At 38.5% G+C, this 16,855-nt stretch overlaps 1 protein-coding gene across 10 annotated transcripts in view; it reads left to right on the forward strand.

Moving 5' to 3' along the window:
* LOC149220263 (PH, RCC1 and FYVE domains-containing protein 1-like) overlaps nt 1-12,063 on the forward strand; it is an 87,677-nt gene extending 75,614 nt beyond the window's left edge. For 7 of the 10 annotated variants that reach the window (XM_089384713.1, XM_089384717.1, XM_089384714.1 and 4 more), the window contains 2 exons: nt 10,076-10,548; nt 10,764-12,063. In XM_089384713.1, the coding sequence (XP_089240839.1) occupies nt 10,076-10,548; nt 10,764-10,929 (639 nt within the window). In that variant the 3' untranslated portion in view covers nt 10,930-12,063. The remainder of the gene's footprint in view (nt 1-10,075; nt 10,549-10,763) is intronic. The other 3 variants (XR_016249273.1, XR_016249274.1, XR_016249275.1) reach the window with 3 other exon arrangements.
* The last annotated feature ends 4,792 nt before the right edge of the window (nt 12,064-16,855 follow it).

Below are 16,855 nucleotides of genomic sequence, written 5' to 3' on the forward strand. Positions count from 1 at the left end.
GTGTAGTTCCCAAAACTCTTCCAAGTCTGGCATGAAGCTCAAGTCTTCTGCTAGAGGAAGTGCTTCTGATGTTTTGGAGAGGGAAACCTTCAACCATGAAAGGGAGGTCTCACCCCGCATAAAAGGGAGAATCTCAACCTGAAAAGGGAGGTCTCAACCTATGATGGTTTAAGGATTACCAACAACTCTGGAATGCTTAATGCAATTCTTGGAACTCTTCCAAAATTGGCAAGAAGCTGAAGTCTTTTGCTAGAGGAAGTGTCCCCAATTCTTTGAAGAGGTGTCACAAACTGAAGGCATGCTCAGGGGCATCTCTGTCTCTGGCTACAACTCTAAATCCAGTGTGGCAGGTTGTGGCTCAGGCTCGCTTGATGTGGCTTTGAAGCTTGTAGATGACCATCATTCCCCCCCCTGTTAGATACAAGGTGAGATGATGGAGAAAACTCAACTGCAAGACTGTTCAATACTCTAGAACAAGTTCTGACATGTGACTGGAATATCTTCTTTGCTGTTGATGCCCATTGCCAAGAAGCGATCCATCCAAGATGAATCTTTGTTCTTGCGGGAGGTTTGTTTCTGAAGCATCTGTTTGAAGAATGAGTGGTTTTATGACAATGCTTACATGGATGAAGATCAAAATAGTGGTCTTTCAGATGGCCATCTCGGTCGTAGTGTTGGCATTTCACAATCTGTTGTTGTTGCTGTTGCTGTGGAAGAGGGGTAGAATCTGGAACAGTTGGAGTTGAACTGTCATGAAGGAATCCAACTACTCTGAAACTGAATGGGCTTTGAGTAATCTGGAATATGAAAGGACACGTCGTTGTCATATCCAAGACCTGTTCTGTGCTTGTTATGGACAAGCTCTTCCCAAGGTCTGATGACCGACTTGGGAAGTGCAGACTAAATTTCTGCATCTGCATGTAACTCTGCTGCTTTATTGGGCACTAGATCTGAATCAACTTGCGGCTTATGGGAGTCTGTTTCAATTTTCCGAACAAAAACAGGTTCAGAATGATGACTCTGTTTTAATTCTTCTTGCTGAAGCTGAGATTCAAGCTCCAAAAATTCTACCTTTTCTTGTGTATATTGCAGATAGGTTTTAATATCACAGAGAGTGTTCTTGCTGATTTTCACTGTATCATGATTAGTAGAATGCATCAAAGTTTTCAAGAATTCTAATACTTCAGTAATTTGAGCCATATTCTCCATTGTCAAAATTACACCTTTTAAAAACTGATCACAACTATGACCCAATGCAGAAAAGTAACACCCACTCACAGTACAAAGACACAACAATATCCTCTATAAATGTGCACCAATTGACCAGTGTGCAACCAGCAAGCACCAATTACTGTAATGCATTCACAATCCATTACATAAGAATAAGAGTTCACTCATGACCAACATATAGAATGCAATATGTTCTGACAATACAAACGACTAAACTTTCCTCCACAAAAGACTACTTTTAATTGCCAAAACAATCATTGCCTTCATACAACCCACCAAACTCTTATGCAGCAGTCAAAGTAACAAGGAATCAATGCATATATATGTAGATTGTGTTTGTATCCCTTCGACCTCCAAATTTACACGTTGCTTGTATTTCACATGACACACAAGCGCCACAAAATTATGTTAATTGAAAAACACTGCAAGTATACAAACTTTAAGCCTTTTGCAATGTCTGGCACAGGGATATAAAAGTTGGAAATGTATTGGTAATGTCACCCTTGACTGTCAAGATTTGTGACTTCAATATTTCGCGCCCAGTCCAAGAGGTAACCAGCGATGTGAACATTCAAAGATGTTATTCAATATCTATTATGACACCTACTTATCATCCTCCAGAATTTATCATGTCACCTGGAAACTACGGCTCAGTAATAGACATATGGGGAGCAGGCTGCATTTTTTGGAAATTGTTGAAGTTTTCTTCTCCTGGAAAACTTCAAATAAAGCATATCTTCCATCAAAATCACACCATGGATAAATATCTTCAAGCTCAGGAGAAATTACTTGATTCTGAATTGGAGTGACTTCAAACAATATGTGATATATTCAGTGTAATTGGAACACCATGTTGGAATGATATTGATACTTGTGTACCAAATCCAAAATGGTGACACTACTTAAAGAAGACTCGATTGTGGGAGAAGAGCCACATATCAATGCAGTCCGGATGGAAAGCGTGGCTGCACTTGGGCAGCAAGCGGAGCTGCTCGTCGTCTCCGAATTCGCTGAGACACACCGCGCACTCGATGATTACTTTGGTCTGCGTCTTGAGGCCCTTCACAAGATCGTAGCTGAACACCGGAAAGCTTTCAATGACGGTCCTGTCGAGACCACGGTTGTCCCCGTTCTACCTCTGGGCCTGTGCATTGGCCCCTCTCGTCCCTCGTCTCAAACTTTCGTCTCCAATGCCCACACACGCTGCCAATAACTAGCGGAACGTCAATTCAGAACACAGGGTTCATTTCACCGGGACTTGTGTTCTATTCGAAGATGGCGAAGCTGGCAGGGCCTTATCCTGAAACACACAGAGTTGTTCTCTTTCAATATAGAGAGTCCCTTGACTGTTTGCATCAATTAGAACCAAGCTCTAAAGAGTGGTATGGTCATGAATAATTTGAGTAAGTAATGTCATGCCAAAGTCGTAATCAACGAGGTTTCAACCAAATGCACATAGGTCCAACTCACATATCTCAATCAAATCCAGATTTCACCTTCACGTCGGGTTCACCACATGTGTACACAAGCTCGCAGGGGTTTTGACCACAAATCAATTTTGGACCTGCGCTCACTGAAGATGTTCAACGCTGCTCCAAGGCTCCAAATTCATGGTAGGACATTAATTGAATGGAGCAAATAGATCCTTCGACTTCGACCTCTGACAGAGCATTCACAGATCCAGAAATGTTAGCGCATCATTCATGGAGGAGAATGTTCATGCCATCAAAAGATCATCAAGAGGAGGCATACAACGTAACTGTTATGACAACGAACAGTGGACAGCGTAATTGTTATGTTGTGCCTAATGCAACAACATATTTGCATGTAGTGTTATGGAAGGCGTTATACATAGTAGGATATTTCTATAAATAGGGAGATGGCAGACAAATTCTGGAAAATCTGAAAATGCCCAGGCCTAAACTTGTCTCACAGTAATTATGCAGGGTAGGAATACACCTGTTGCTCTGATACCATGTTAAACACACACATGGCAGCAACAACATAGGAAAGATAAACAGGAGAGTACTTTTATTATTAACAAATGATATACATTTATAGTACATTCATATGACCTTTGGTTTCGTATTCCAAGTCTCTTGGACTTCCTTAGTCTATTTGGCTTCCACACTAACCCATAGAGGATTAGGTGTCCAATAGGCTTCACTAAGAGTGAAGTGGACCCCAACCTCTACTACATTGTTGTTGGAGGTGAGACGCTTATTCTTGTGTTATATGTGGATGATTTGATTTTGACAGGTGTCAATAAGCTCATTCAGGAGTGTAAGATAGATCTTGCAGACAAGTTTGAGATGAAGGATATGGGGCCGATGCACTATTTCCTGGGGTTGGAGGTTTGGCAGGGAGATGGGGAGACCTTCTTGGGGCAAGGCAAGTATGCCCTGAAGGTTATGAGGAGATTTCACATAGGCTGATGGCCACGCCTCTAGTCACAAATTGGAGAAGGTTGATACATCTAAGATGGAGCTAGTAGACCCCACACTTTACATATGGTTGATAGGGTCGCTTATGAATTTGGTAAACACGCGACCAAGTGTTTTGCAATTAACTCTTTAAGCCAATTTATGGTCGAACCTACCAGAGCGCATTGGGTTGCTGCCAAGCACGTATTGAGATATCTCAGGGGGATAGTAGAGTGCGAATTGTTGTATAGACAGGTTGATGGGGTGAAGCTTGAGGGCTTCACTGATGCAGATTGGGTGCAGAGTTCCATAAACAGGAAGAGCACATCAGGGTGCACATTCAGTGTTGGATCAACAACTGTTTCATGGTTCAACCTACAATAGAGATCTTTTACATTGAGCTCAGCTAAGGCCAAGTACATGGCTGCTAGTCTGGTAGGGTGCGAAGCTATCTGGTGAAGGAAGCTGCTCATGGGCTTGTTTGGAGAGGAGTTAGAGGCCACTGTGACAATTAGAGTTGCATCAAAATATCCGTGAATACAATGTTTCATAATCTCGCAAAGCACATCGACATACGTTATCACCACATTAGGGGCATTGTTGTTCAGAGAGACATAATTACACTTTAGTACATACCAATGAAGGAGCAAACAACAAACATTTTGATCAAGGCCTGGCCAGGGTGCAAATTTGTTTACCTCAGAGAGAAGTTGGTGTAGTGTTGAACACCTTTCTCTCTAAGCGGAAGTGTTGATTGGAGTAGAGAAGTAAGGGTTCTGCTTGCCTAGGTGCCAAGGCTAGCAGAGAGATCTGCAAGACAACCACTTAGCAGAATATCAATTTATTTAACTATTTCCTAAAGTTAGACGTAGGGAAAATTAAAAATCCTAAGTTAACTTATGTTTTAATCTCATCCCTTCATCAAGATATAATCTCGGCTGTTGAGAGTGAAGGAAGGGCTTAGGTCGAAATTATAAGAGGAGATAGAGTGAATTAGTGGTATAGTTTGAAGAGCACAAGCAGTGTGTGCTAGCTCAGTGAAGGGAGAGACTAGGGTTTTAGCAGATCACAGGGTTTCAACAACCAAGAGGGAGAGATTGAGTGAGGTCCGAGCATGTGCACAGAGAGAGAGTTGCACGTCTGTACAAGGCGTAGATATGCCGATTTGTGCAACCATTTGGTAGAGCGAGTGCACAAAAGGGAGATCAATTTATCTTGGAAGCTGATCAATTGTTTTCTTCTGGTGAAAGGGAAGTTTTCCCTTGCTGTAAAGATTTTGAAGATTGCCTTTTGCTGAAGATAATAAAAGGCACACTAAGTTTGCAAGGTTTCCTCGGAGTTGGGGTTTCCTTGGTATATCTTGTGTTTTATGTATTGAATGTTTTTGTCTTCTAATTTATTTCCGCTGTGCATGATATGTTAAAAAACTCAATGTATTTGTAATTTAAGTTTCTAGAACAATTGTTTTTGTATTTTTGGTTTTACACTTAGAACATTGCGAATCAATTAATTGCGAGTCAATTATTGGGCTTTAAGGAAATCTAACAATATGACCAAAAGATGGATAACTGATATGAAAGAGACTTTTAAAATAGAGTGGGAGTCTTCTTAGGGTTTTCTATCATTAATGTGGTCAATTTCTTGAAGAATCCCAAGGCATGTGCACTCTAGTGATCAAGTGATGAAATCTCCATATGAAAGTGTGCTTGTATAAATAAAGCACATTGGGCTTTGCACAAGTGATCAAGGTTGGCCCAATCAACATAGGAGAGTACAATAGTGATATTTTTTTTGCATACGACATCCCTTTTAGTGGAGCCTGCTCACCTTATTTTGAGCAAATGGTTTGTGCCATTAATGTTGGACCAACATGGTATAAACCACACTTGGTTATGGGGAGCTATGAACCGGTTTGGGTAGTTCTTGGGTGTTCTTGGTTTAAGACTCTAGGGATATTATTGAGAATGATCAAGTTTTTTTGAGCATTGTTCAACGTTGAATGTCAATTGATGAATGCTTGAATGATTTGAGTTTAAATCATTGCTTATTCACATAAATCTTCAAGAATGTTTTTTACGTATTTTTTATATTATTCACATAAATAGAACTTTTATGTGCACCCTTGACATACCATCATTCCTTGTGTCAATGAGTGCCATACCCTTACCCATACCCGTGCAACTAGACAACATAGGTTCCAAGCTTAACAACTGTAAAGAAGAGGGTGTCAACAAGATATCAAAGAGATGGATCTTAGTCTGGATGTCCTAAAATTGACGCTGGTAACCTTTTTCTCCAAGTATGTTTGTTGGGCATTGGATAATTCTTGCGCTGTCCGTGTGTTTGGCGACATGTGCTTAATTGCCTCTTGAGGATCCGTTAACTATGGCGATGCATCCGTTTACTAACACCTTTGGGTTTTGGTGTCGCAATAATCATGATTCCATCATGTTGTATAAGAACCAAAGTTCTCAAGTTCGAAACACCCCTAGCTCGCGCTGGGGGGAAGATTGTTGGCCATTGGATAATCCAATGCTTCCCGTGTGTTTCGCGACATGTGCTTAATCGCCTCTCGAGGATCTGTTAACTTTTGCGATGCATTTGTTTACTAGCACCTTCGGATTTTGGTATAACGATAGTCATGATTTCATCAATGTTAATACTTCATGCCTCTATTTAGTCTTCATTTTGTTGCTAGGATTAGGCTAAAAGATTGACCAAAGAATATTACTCCAAGTTAAGAGTAGGATGACACATTTGATTACCTCTTGTCATGTAGACGTGACAACAAAGTATAAATAATTAGATGCCTCTTTATTAGATAAGTTAAAGGCCATAATCTATAGTTGCAAAGTTGAGTTGAAGACCATGGTTATTACACATGAGCTCAAAGTGTTGAAATATTTTTGGAGTCTGAGAACTTTGTGGGATAGGACAATGTTAAGTAGAAAAATGGCAGTTGTGATCCCTTAGAGATGGCAAATGCATATTTGAAATGAGATCTTCTAGTTCCTCTATTAAAGTCGAAACGGAGTGGGCAAAGAGTGGATAACCTTGCTAGACTCCCATGTAGCTGTGTTCGTCAATTAAAGTCAAAACAAAGTGGGCAAATAGTGGATACCCTTGCTTGACCCCCATGAGGCTATGCTTCTCGATTAAAGTCGAAATAGAGTGGAGTCTGGACAAATAGTGGATACCCTTGCTTGACCCCCATGAGGCTATGTAGTGGTGTGCCATATGTGTTGCCAATCTGGTATAGGCCCCACCAATAATCATTTGAGAGTTATACATGTCTCAGTGACTTGTCTTGCATTATCTGAAAATAAGAATGCCTATATTTGGATATTGTTCTGAAAAATGAGGAAGAGAGTTTAGGGCAGACCTTTATAATTTAAATTGAGATGATTATGCTTTAATTGAAAGGAGATAGGTTTGTGTAGTATATTACATATCATGATATATTTATTCTTTTAGATGAAACAGGATCCACCCAAGGCAGAATTTTAGATTCAATAGATTATGTGAGGTGACACTAGTATAGGTAAAATGATATTTTGAGAAACTATAAATCCAAATATTTTGTGATATTGGCTGATGGAATTATTCTGCCTTTTGTCCATGAGTCTTCTTATGAATCCTTGTTGAATTTTGCATAAGTTGTATTTTCATACTCGTTTGCGATGTTTTTGTTTGGTAGGCAAGCAGGAAACATTATATTAGCAAAAAATTGTACAGAGAATACATGCAGAGAATCATTGAGGGTCCAGGCTATAGGACCCCGCCATTTGCCCCTGAAGGGGAAACCAAATAGGTTGCTAAGTAGAATAAAAGTCTGGTGCTGAGTCATGGTATATGCAAAAAACAAAAACTCAAACAATTTACAGCAAATTTTGTGCCAAAATGTCTGCGTTTGTAGCTGAAAGTGCATTCGTCTTTTTTTTAAGAGCAGAGGGAGATAAGAGCAACTGGAGCGAGGTCGATGACTTGGTTATGCTGGTTGCTTGCCTTTGGGATCTGAAGAAGCTGGCTGGGCGTGAGTGAGGTCGACTTCGTCGCTTCCCTTGTTGACTGGTTGATCCACGTCCGAAGTTTTCTCCATGATGAAACATCCATAGGAGCTGTGGCTGTGGGAGGAAGGCTGCTTGTCAATGAGATGAGCGTCAATGATTGGAGGCCTCATAGAACTGCCTTCCCTGACAATAGACTGCTCCTGGCCTCTATCTCGACCATGTCCTGCCAAGATGATGGAGGGAGAAGGAGAGCAAATTTGATGGGAGAGCAAATCTTCTGGATGTTGCGTTGAAGACTTGTCCGAAGGATGAAGTTGAGGACCCCACCTTTGGAGGAAAATCTATGACGATGGTTCGAGAAATGTGGCGAAGCGCAGTTCTGATGCAACTGAAATAGGCATTGGATTCGACCACTCAACGTTCAGTGCCAGCACAAGCAAGCTCTAGGTCCCAGAGATGCATCACCAATGAGTTGCAAACAGCCCAGTGCCCGTCACCAAGTCTTCGCCTTTTGGCAACTTCCAAGGTAGCCACTTTGCTTCTGATATGCTCAGGGATATCAGGGTTGAAGAGAAACATATGGTCGCCGAGCTATGGAATGCTGGGAGGGCGTCCCCTCCCCCTGTCGCTGTGACGAGCACAACCTCGTTCCCTTACCATGGTGGCGTGTTGGAATACAAAATTGCTTGAGATGTGGGCTTGGGTGACAATGGTTGTGGGAGCTGGAGAATTCCGACTTCTCTTGGCTTCAAATCACTGCAAGGAAGAATAAGGGGAATGGTTGCAGAGTGGTGTAATTAATATGGCTGCATGCTTAAATCTCGAGTGAGGCCGGACAGGAGAAGTAACTGTATGAGGGTGCAAATGAGATGGGTGGGACTGATCATTTTAACTCAAGATCTGTTCGCATGGTTGAAACTTGAAAACAAGTGATACAGTGTCGCATGGCTGCCAATTGTTGGTAATAGTCATATTGACATTAAATGGAGTAATGTGGCACAGTTGGCAAGGGAGCACCTGGATCCGGGTGCACTTGATTGCTATGTTATTTGTTTTATCTTTATTATTTTAATTTTACCTTTCTAGCTTCTGACACATGTATTGAATCCTTTTTTTGGTGCCCAAGAGAAGCTTTTTAATGACTGCCATAAGATCGGTCATCAAAGTGGTCGACCCCAAAAATCTGAACAGGACTGAAACTGGGAAAAAAGGGGGAAGAAACTGGAGACAACACTAATCGATGAAAATATATATAAAATATTAAATTTTTTAGAAAGAATATATATATGCATATGCATCCATATGAATTCAAATCATTTTACTACACAAATATGCAAAGTTCTCAAGTATATGGCAAGTAAGGGTGCATATAACCGAAATAGCACCGATAGCATTGCATTTGTGAACCAAAATACATCAACAAAGAGGCTCTAAATAGCCTCTAGAATCCAAAAGAAATAATGATACAACAAATAACTACGTATCATCAAAATCATTGCTTATTCTGGGATCCTAATCATCGGTATCATCCTCTTAAGTATTAAAATAAGTTCGAAGAAGCTTAACATGCCTAATCAATGAATTTACCCTAGTGAAGCGTACATTTTCACTAGGGTCACGACAGTGGAGTTCACCAATCAATGCCACCAAGGTCAAGGTACATAGAGGGCTTGGTTGTTTTTATTAAATATGAGTTGCATACTCTCATACGTGATAGAATCCAGTGGAAATGTTGCAATGCTGCCAATCCTGAAATCTTGAAAACTATCAAGTCCACTGAATTTTGAATGGGATCTAAAATTATACTTTGCCCCTATGAAGTCCAATGAGGTTGGATCCTGAAACAATCAATGGTAAGATGAAAAATTTAAGTAAAAGTTGACATTCTTCGTCTTTCCTTTTCTATCTTTCTTTATCTTTCCTTGACATTCTCCTTTATCTTTCCTTTTCTTTCCTTTTACTTTAAGAATTTAATATTGTCATTAATAACTAGGGTTCGGTTTTGTGTTTGATTTTTTTTTTTTTTTAAAATTTGAGTTTTGGTGGTCCCTAGCCATGCTATAGAGAACTGGCCTGTTCGGCGCTTTCAGGCTGGTTCCATACAGAACTGGCTGGTTGTGTACAGAACTGTCCATTTCTAGTCCAAAACCCTGAACCAGACTGGTTGGACCAGCCAGTTTTGCTGGTTCTGGTCCGGTTCTGATAACAATGGTTACTGCAACTTGGATTATTAAGAAAGAGTTGATAAAGCTTGTTTGCTTCTTTCTATCTGCAAGTAGATTATTTGATCTGGTTTGATGTTTAATGTGCAGAAAATCATTCTTGTTATTTGTAAGGAAAGATGCGGAATTTTACGTTTTTAAATTTGAAACTGACATTTGTTGTTCTTCTTTTGCACTTTATTTTATTCAGCTGAACTATATGGCTGAGAGATTACCCGCAGGAGTGTATGAAAATGATAGGCAAAGGCCAGCTTATCCTCGTGCTCCAAATGGTATTCAGTGTCCAATTGTTTCAAATACGGACCAGACAGTTGGGAAGGAAAGTGAACTGCCAAATACAGCAGAGCATTTACCTGCTATTTCTGTTTCATATGCAACTGGTGATGGTGAGACAGGCAGTGTCGTTGAATCACATCCTTGGCAAGATAGTAAATTTGCTACATCTGAAGGTCCTATGGAAGTGCAAGGTATAAGGTCTTCTAGTGGTGAAGAAAGCGTGTCTTTGACCCCCCAGGATATGGAGAATTTCAATAATATGTCAATTGCAGTGGGAAATGGGCATGAAGTAGAAACAGAGTGGGTTGAGCAAGATGAACCTGGTGTTTACATAACCCTATTGTCACTTTCGGATGGTACTAAGGAACTGAAACGTGTGAGGTTCAGGTATTAGCCAATTCCTTGTTCTGTCCTAGAATTTTCATTAGTCTGTTCCCTTTGATGTTTATAATGTTAAGTTGACAACCATATAATGTGTAATGTCAAGGGAGTTGTTCCGTTCTTAACTCTCCATTATAGTAAAAAGTGGTTAAGTGTACATTATGACGTCAGTACTTTGTGATGTTCTTGTTTTTAATGCAATGCCTGTGTCTTATGTGCAGTCGTAGAAGATTTAGTGAGCGGCAAGCTGAAAATTGGTGGTCAGAAAATCGTGCAAGGGTGTTTGAGCAATACAATGTTCGAGGGTTTGACAGGCCAATGAATGAAGGCACAGTGCAGTCAATGCCTATAAATGAAGAGAAAGTTGCTTTGCCTCACCTACTCTAATTCAACAAAGACTCCCAAGTTTTGATTGTGGGTCAGCTTCATCTCTGGCATCTGGAACTGCAGGTCAGTAAACAGGTGACTGCAAATTTTGATTCTGAGAATATCTAATGCTTTTTAATGGATCACACCAGCCATGATGTTTGAGAAATGGCATGACATTTCAATTTATGCAGCACAGTAATTGTGGAAGAATTAGACATTAAGTCCGGAGATAGGAACAAGTGCATTAATTTTTGAACTGGTTGAGCCTGAGTTGGATGACTTGTTTGAGCAGTATGCTGTGAACAGATTTTATTGAATTCAACAGTTGCTGCTTTGCATCAAAAGTTGGCCCCAATTGTTGTGCATCTTGTTTGCAAGTTCCATTACCCAGGAAGTATTACGAACATGGCATCTGGTGTATTACTATGTGGGCTGAATGAAAGCAGGTAATGGCCGCACTGTGATATATTTAATGATGATATTGCAATTACAGTTATTCAGATGCTTCTGAAGAAAGCAAGATCCTGGATTGTGATGGGAGGCATTCTTGTATAATATATATTTTATTGAAGTTGTAGACCTTATTCATTCTGAATCATTCAATCACCCTTTGTGGTGACTGTAAATTGTAATCTAGGGCTGTGAAGGTCTGCTACACTGCCCTGCTGTACACTCAATGTAACCAAATGCTGCTGTTTTGCAGCTTTTCCTGGCTCTTTGATGTGCATTCATTTTTTTTTTAAATTCTTTCACACTCTTCATTGAAGTGTAACTGATCATAATTACATGATTGAAGGCAGCGAGCGTGTCCTGTGGGATAGTTTGGCTTCATTTCCGAAGGATGATTGTTTTGTCATCACAAAAGCCTAGACAACACAAGGACATGAACAGAATTTCGGTTTTTCCTTCTGAGATAAAAGCAAGTTCTTCAATTTCTGTCAAAAGACTTAGTAGGGAAAAGCATCGGTATAACATTGCATCTGGAATAGAAACAATCAATGACAAGTCCCCTATTTCCTAGAACATAATTCCTAGGAGAAAATGAACAAGAGCAGTGTGCTGCATTGGTCTGTCAAGGGTTCGACCCAACTCGCACTGGAAGGATCTGAATGTTGTTCTAGCTTTGCAGCAATCACATTACTCTTTTACATCTTTATTGTTTTGTGGTGATTGCATGGCAAATAACAACTGATATAGATGCCTATTTATGTCTCAAAGTAATTGTAGGGTTTAGAAAACACAGTCAATACTGATTTATTGCACCTAGAGTCAAGTTGGGGAAAAGTTTTCCTATTACCACCAGCATAAACACAGTTGGAGTCTGATGAATGCAAGGGTTTATTTGTGAGATGCACTATAAAATTAATACCCAAGTAGGAACGTTTAGGGAAGGTTTTAATTGCTCTTATGGTGAGGAAAATTGCCTACGTAGGGAGTAACATGAATCTGAGAGTTACTATATGAGATTGTGAGTTACTGCAGCGTTCATTTTGTTGTGGGATAAGACATTATAATTTTTCTCCTTTTAACTGGATCTCGTAATTTATTCAGTATTTTGTTTTGATGTTTGCAACCATTATGCTCTGTGATGGCAGAGATGCCATTTTAAGTCTCTTTAATTATCTGACATAATGTCATGCTCTGGTTAGTCTTAAATTTTTCCCATTGCGACAAATCGGAAAATCGATTTAATTGCGGTAATACATCCGGATGGTGACTGGGTTCAGTTGTTATACTTCAGTAGAAGATTCACTCCCCTTGTGATGTCAAATGCAATATGCATGGTGTTTTATGAAGTGAAGGGGGTATGTTTCAACACAATGCAATCCTAATTTATACGTTTAAAGCCTTTATTTGACTGGTAGCTCTAGGAATAAGTGTCCAACTATCTGAAGAATGACCCTGAAATTTACAGTGCTATGCATCTTTTCTCGCATCTTGGTGCCATAACGATTTACTTGGATGTTTGAAGCTGGATTGATATTTTGACAGCTGTGTCTCTATCGGCGTTAATATTGTTTCTCTCTTTTCTTCTCTCCATTTTTTCTGAGAGTTTTGAGGTCAGTCAATTGGCAGACCCTATGGCTTGAGATTGGCCGTGGCAACATCCTTTTACCTATCAAAATGTTATATTTTCCAAGCGATAAAACATATATGCACAGTAAACACTTTTTAATGCAACAAACTTTTGCCATGATAGAACCCCTTACTAGTGAATCGAAATGGTATGTTTTCTAAGCAATAAAACACTTCTGCACAGTTGAATGCTTTAAACATGTAATATTTTGTCCATGATAGAACCCATTACTATTGTATCAAAATGGTATATTTTCTAAGCAATAAAACACATTTGCATTTGAGAGATATTGAATGTTACAAACTATAATGATGTGCGTTTGAATGGGTAGATTGAAATTCCCCCTAAATTCCAAGGGACAGTAAAAGGGTCGATGACGAAAACATCTTACTTTTTGTGAAATTTCTTAAAAGACACATGATTTAGTCAATATACACCATTTGTGTTTGCACGGATAATAATATAAAAATAAATATTTAAAATGATAATATTTTTAATAAAAATGAACCAAGTACAATCTAAATTGGAAAAATGCCAAAAACAACTTATTTTTCAGAGCATCTTAATGCCCTGAGAATTGCACTTTAGGGATATAAACTACATTCAAATGAATGTTACATAGTAAATTCTCCCCACCATTTGGGGATGCATTCCCTACATTTTCTTGTATATAGGACCTATCCCTTGTATAGGGAAGTCCCTACTTGGAAGGGGATGCCTTAGAGATTGTGGAGGAAAATTTTCCAGATATTTGTTGTCCAAAATTAGGTTGGTCTAGGAGATGTTTCTTGATGGTTTTAGGGATGTTTGGATGCCCTCTCTATTAAAAACACGTGTAGCTTTGGCACTCCAAGAAAAATAAGAAAAATACCTATTAGTTAACTCAGAGATTGACAAATATAATTTATGCAATCCGTGTTAGAAATTGTGTAATATATTTTTGTAATGGGGGATGAAAGCTTATTGTCTAAAAGAGACAAATACAAAAAAACATCTAGGAATACAACTTACATCTAAATCAATGTTGCATGAGAACTTGTACCTATCGATGTGCACTCTATGTTTCCCCATCTCTTGGGACTTGGGTACTATAGAGGGAAGTAGTTTGGAAGGAATGTCCCTTAGACATTTTTGAAAAACATAGTGAGATGTGGGAGATGCCACTTGATGGTTTCAAGGATGTTTGCATGCTCCTTATCAAATTAGTGTGCTTGTGGCATAAATACTATTTGATCCTCGATAGATATTATCTATGCATTTTGTACTATAGTATCGATGCATATTTTATAATGGGGATTGATTAAAACAATTTTTACTTTTAGTTTTAGCAATTTCTTGTACCTCACATCTACTTTACAAAAACAAGGCTTTGCTAATTGTTATTCAAGAATTGTTACATTTATTGAGATCTATTATAGTCCCATATATATATATATATATATATATATATATATATTTTAATTTTTATCCTCTTGTGCATGTGTAACAAAAACTTGGGTATACTTTAACACTGTGCTCAAAACTTGTTTTCCATCCCCTTAGTTCCCATCTCTCCATAGACCATTCTCTTTTATCCCTTCCTCTCTTGCCTTGGTAATCAAACCCATGTGTAACATGTTTTAAATCCTTGGTTTTAATATTTTACTTAAATAAATAGGTTGTCCACTTCAATCTCCATTTTAGAGCTTTGCTTCTCTAACACATCTGTAACAAAAGCTTGGAAAGGATGTTATGGATGCGTCAAAGACCAAATACTAATTGTAGATTATTCATTGGTTTGTATGTTTATTGGAACAATTAATATTCAAAAGCCAAAACACAAAATTGTTCTCTTTTGTTGGAAGAAGTTTATATTGACTTGTGAGGGTATTGTTGCCATTTTTTTTGGTATTATCAAATCATTTGCAAAGGTTTACAAGGGAGTGCCAAAATATGCATTTGATGGTACTTATTGAAACCTTATAGGTAGAGGGATGACCAATTGCCTTCGGACATCCTCAATTTTGGTAGGGGATTCCCTGGGAACATCCCCAACATCTCTGACACTATACAAAACCAGTGATTGGTGATCCTTACCCACTCGTCCCTTAAGAATTGGGAACTCAAATGATGGGTACCTAATGTGGGGATGCCTCTTTGTGCTATGGCCATTAGCTATTTAATAGGTATGAGATGTTATGTTTTGTTTTAGAATTAATGTATAGTGACTTGTGAATAACTTTTCAGACAAGTATCCTTACCCATTCCAAAGTCCCTCAGGAATTGGGAACTCAAATGATGGGTACCTAGTATGGGGATGCCTCTTTGTGCAATTATGGTCTTTAGCTATTTAATTAGTACACTATGTTATATTTTGTTTTAGAATTAATGCGTAATATTTGTGACTTGCGAATTAGCTTTCAAGATAAGTAACACAATTTAGATTTATAGTGCTTAATTTATATTACTTAAACATGTTTACTAGAAAACTTTAAGACAACTACTTACATCTACTTTTTATTTACATAATGTACAAAACTCTAAAACGATGTTGTGTGATATCATCATTGACATCTTTTTGAATTAATCATTGTAACAATTATGCAAGTTAAACTTTTAGACCAACTCATCCTCTTGATGCTTCCCATTTGTCTTCTTCATGCATCACTTGGTCGTCCACACTATGATTTTATAGCTTGGTTAGTGTTGCCTATCGTCCTCACATGAGACATGTTTTCATAATGATTGCGATTTGCAGGTCTCCTTAGTTTATTGTAACCTATTTTTTGTCCTTCCAAATTGTTGCAATGTCTCAACTTTTTCCATCACATGATTGCACTTCTCATAGTCTCCACAACATTTTACCTAATGATGAGTCTCACTCATGAACTTCATATCTTTTCTGGCAATGATTATTTTGTTGTCTGAGCTTCACATACATTTATGCAAATTCAACCTTATAAATATGTACTCAAGTCCTCTTGCATTTGAGGTTGACGATCTAACATGAAATTTTTTATTCATCATGGAGTCAAGTATACGTTTGGTTAAATATGTTTGTTCTTCAATTCTTCTTTAAACTTTATCTTACCTTGTTTGGTGGATTTGGTTTTCAACTATAATCATCAATTCTATAACAAAATTGTATTTTGACTAGGTGTTAATCCCTTATTGACAGATATTCCTGGTGAGGAAATGATCAACTTTGAAGAAAGTACTCAAAAATTCCATATCTATATTTTTATAGAGGTGGCCCTTCCCTTTCTCAAATAACAATTCTTTATTGATTTTATTGAATAGGGTGGAAAAATGCAAAAAGCTCCATGTAATATTTTATTTTCAAGAAGATATAAAGATTTCTTACAATTACATGTATTCATTTAAACAATGCATTGCTTGAGATGTTGAGAAATCTAGGGCATTAGCATTAGGTGATTTCTCCTCTATTAGTGACTACTTGTGAATGCTTTTTGGTTCTTTAGATTATGATCTTCTTCATCAAACAATAACCAATGCATGAACATAAATAGATAAGAGACAGAATGTAGGTTATGAGCTAGGGCCAAAACCCCTCACTCTTTGAGAGGAAAACCCGCACAAATTCTTCTTATAGAGATTCCAATTGACGAATACCAAGATCAAGACCCTTGACTTAGTAGCCTCCCCAAGACCAAGATACAAGTCCTCTTGACAATTAGCCTTCTTCTTCGATTCTCTTCCACTTCGATCTTCTTTGTATCTAGGCCTTCCCCATGTTATAATACCGAGACCTTGTTACATGCTAGTGATCACCTTCCTGAGTTAGCACTGAATCCTTTTTGCTGTAGGACAGAGATTATACAGAGATCATCACTATGGTATCTTTACCCTTGACCAACTTGTGATCTT

This window comes from Pinus tabuliformis, chromosome Q (assembly GCF_031772625.1).
Source record: "Pinus tabuliformis cultivar Carrire ecotype Pingquan chromosome Q, CPIR1, whole genome shotgun sequence".
Lineage (NCBI taxonomy): Eukaryota > Viridiplantae > Streptophyta > Pinopsida > Pinales > Pinaceae > Pinus > Pinus tabuliformis.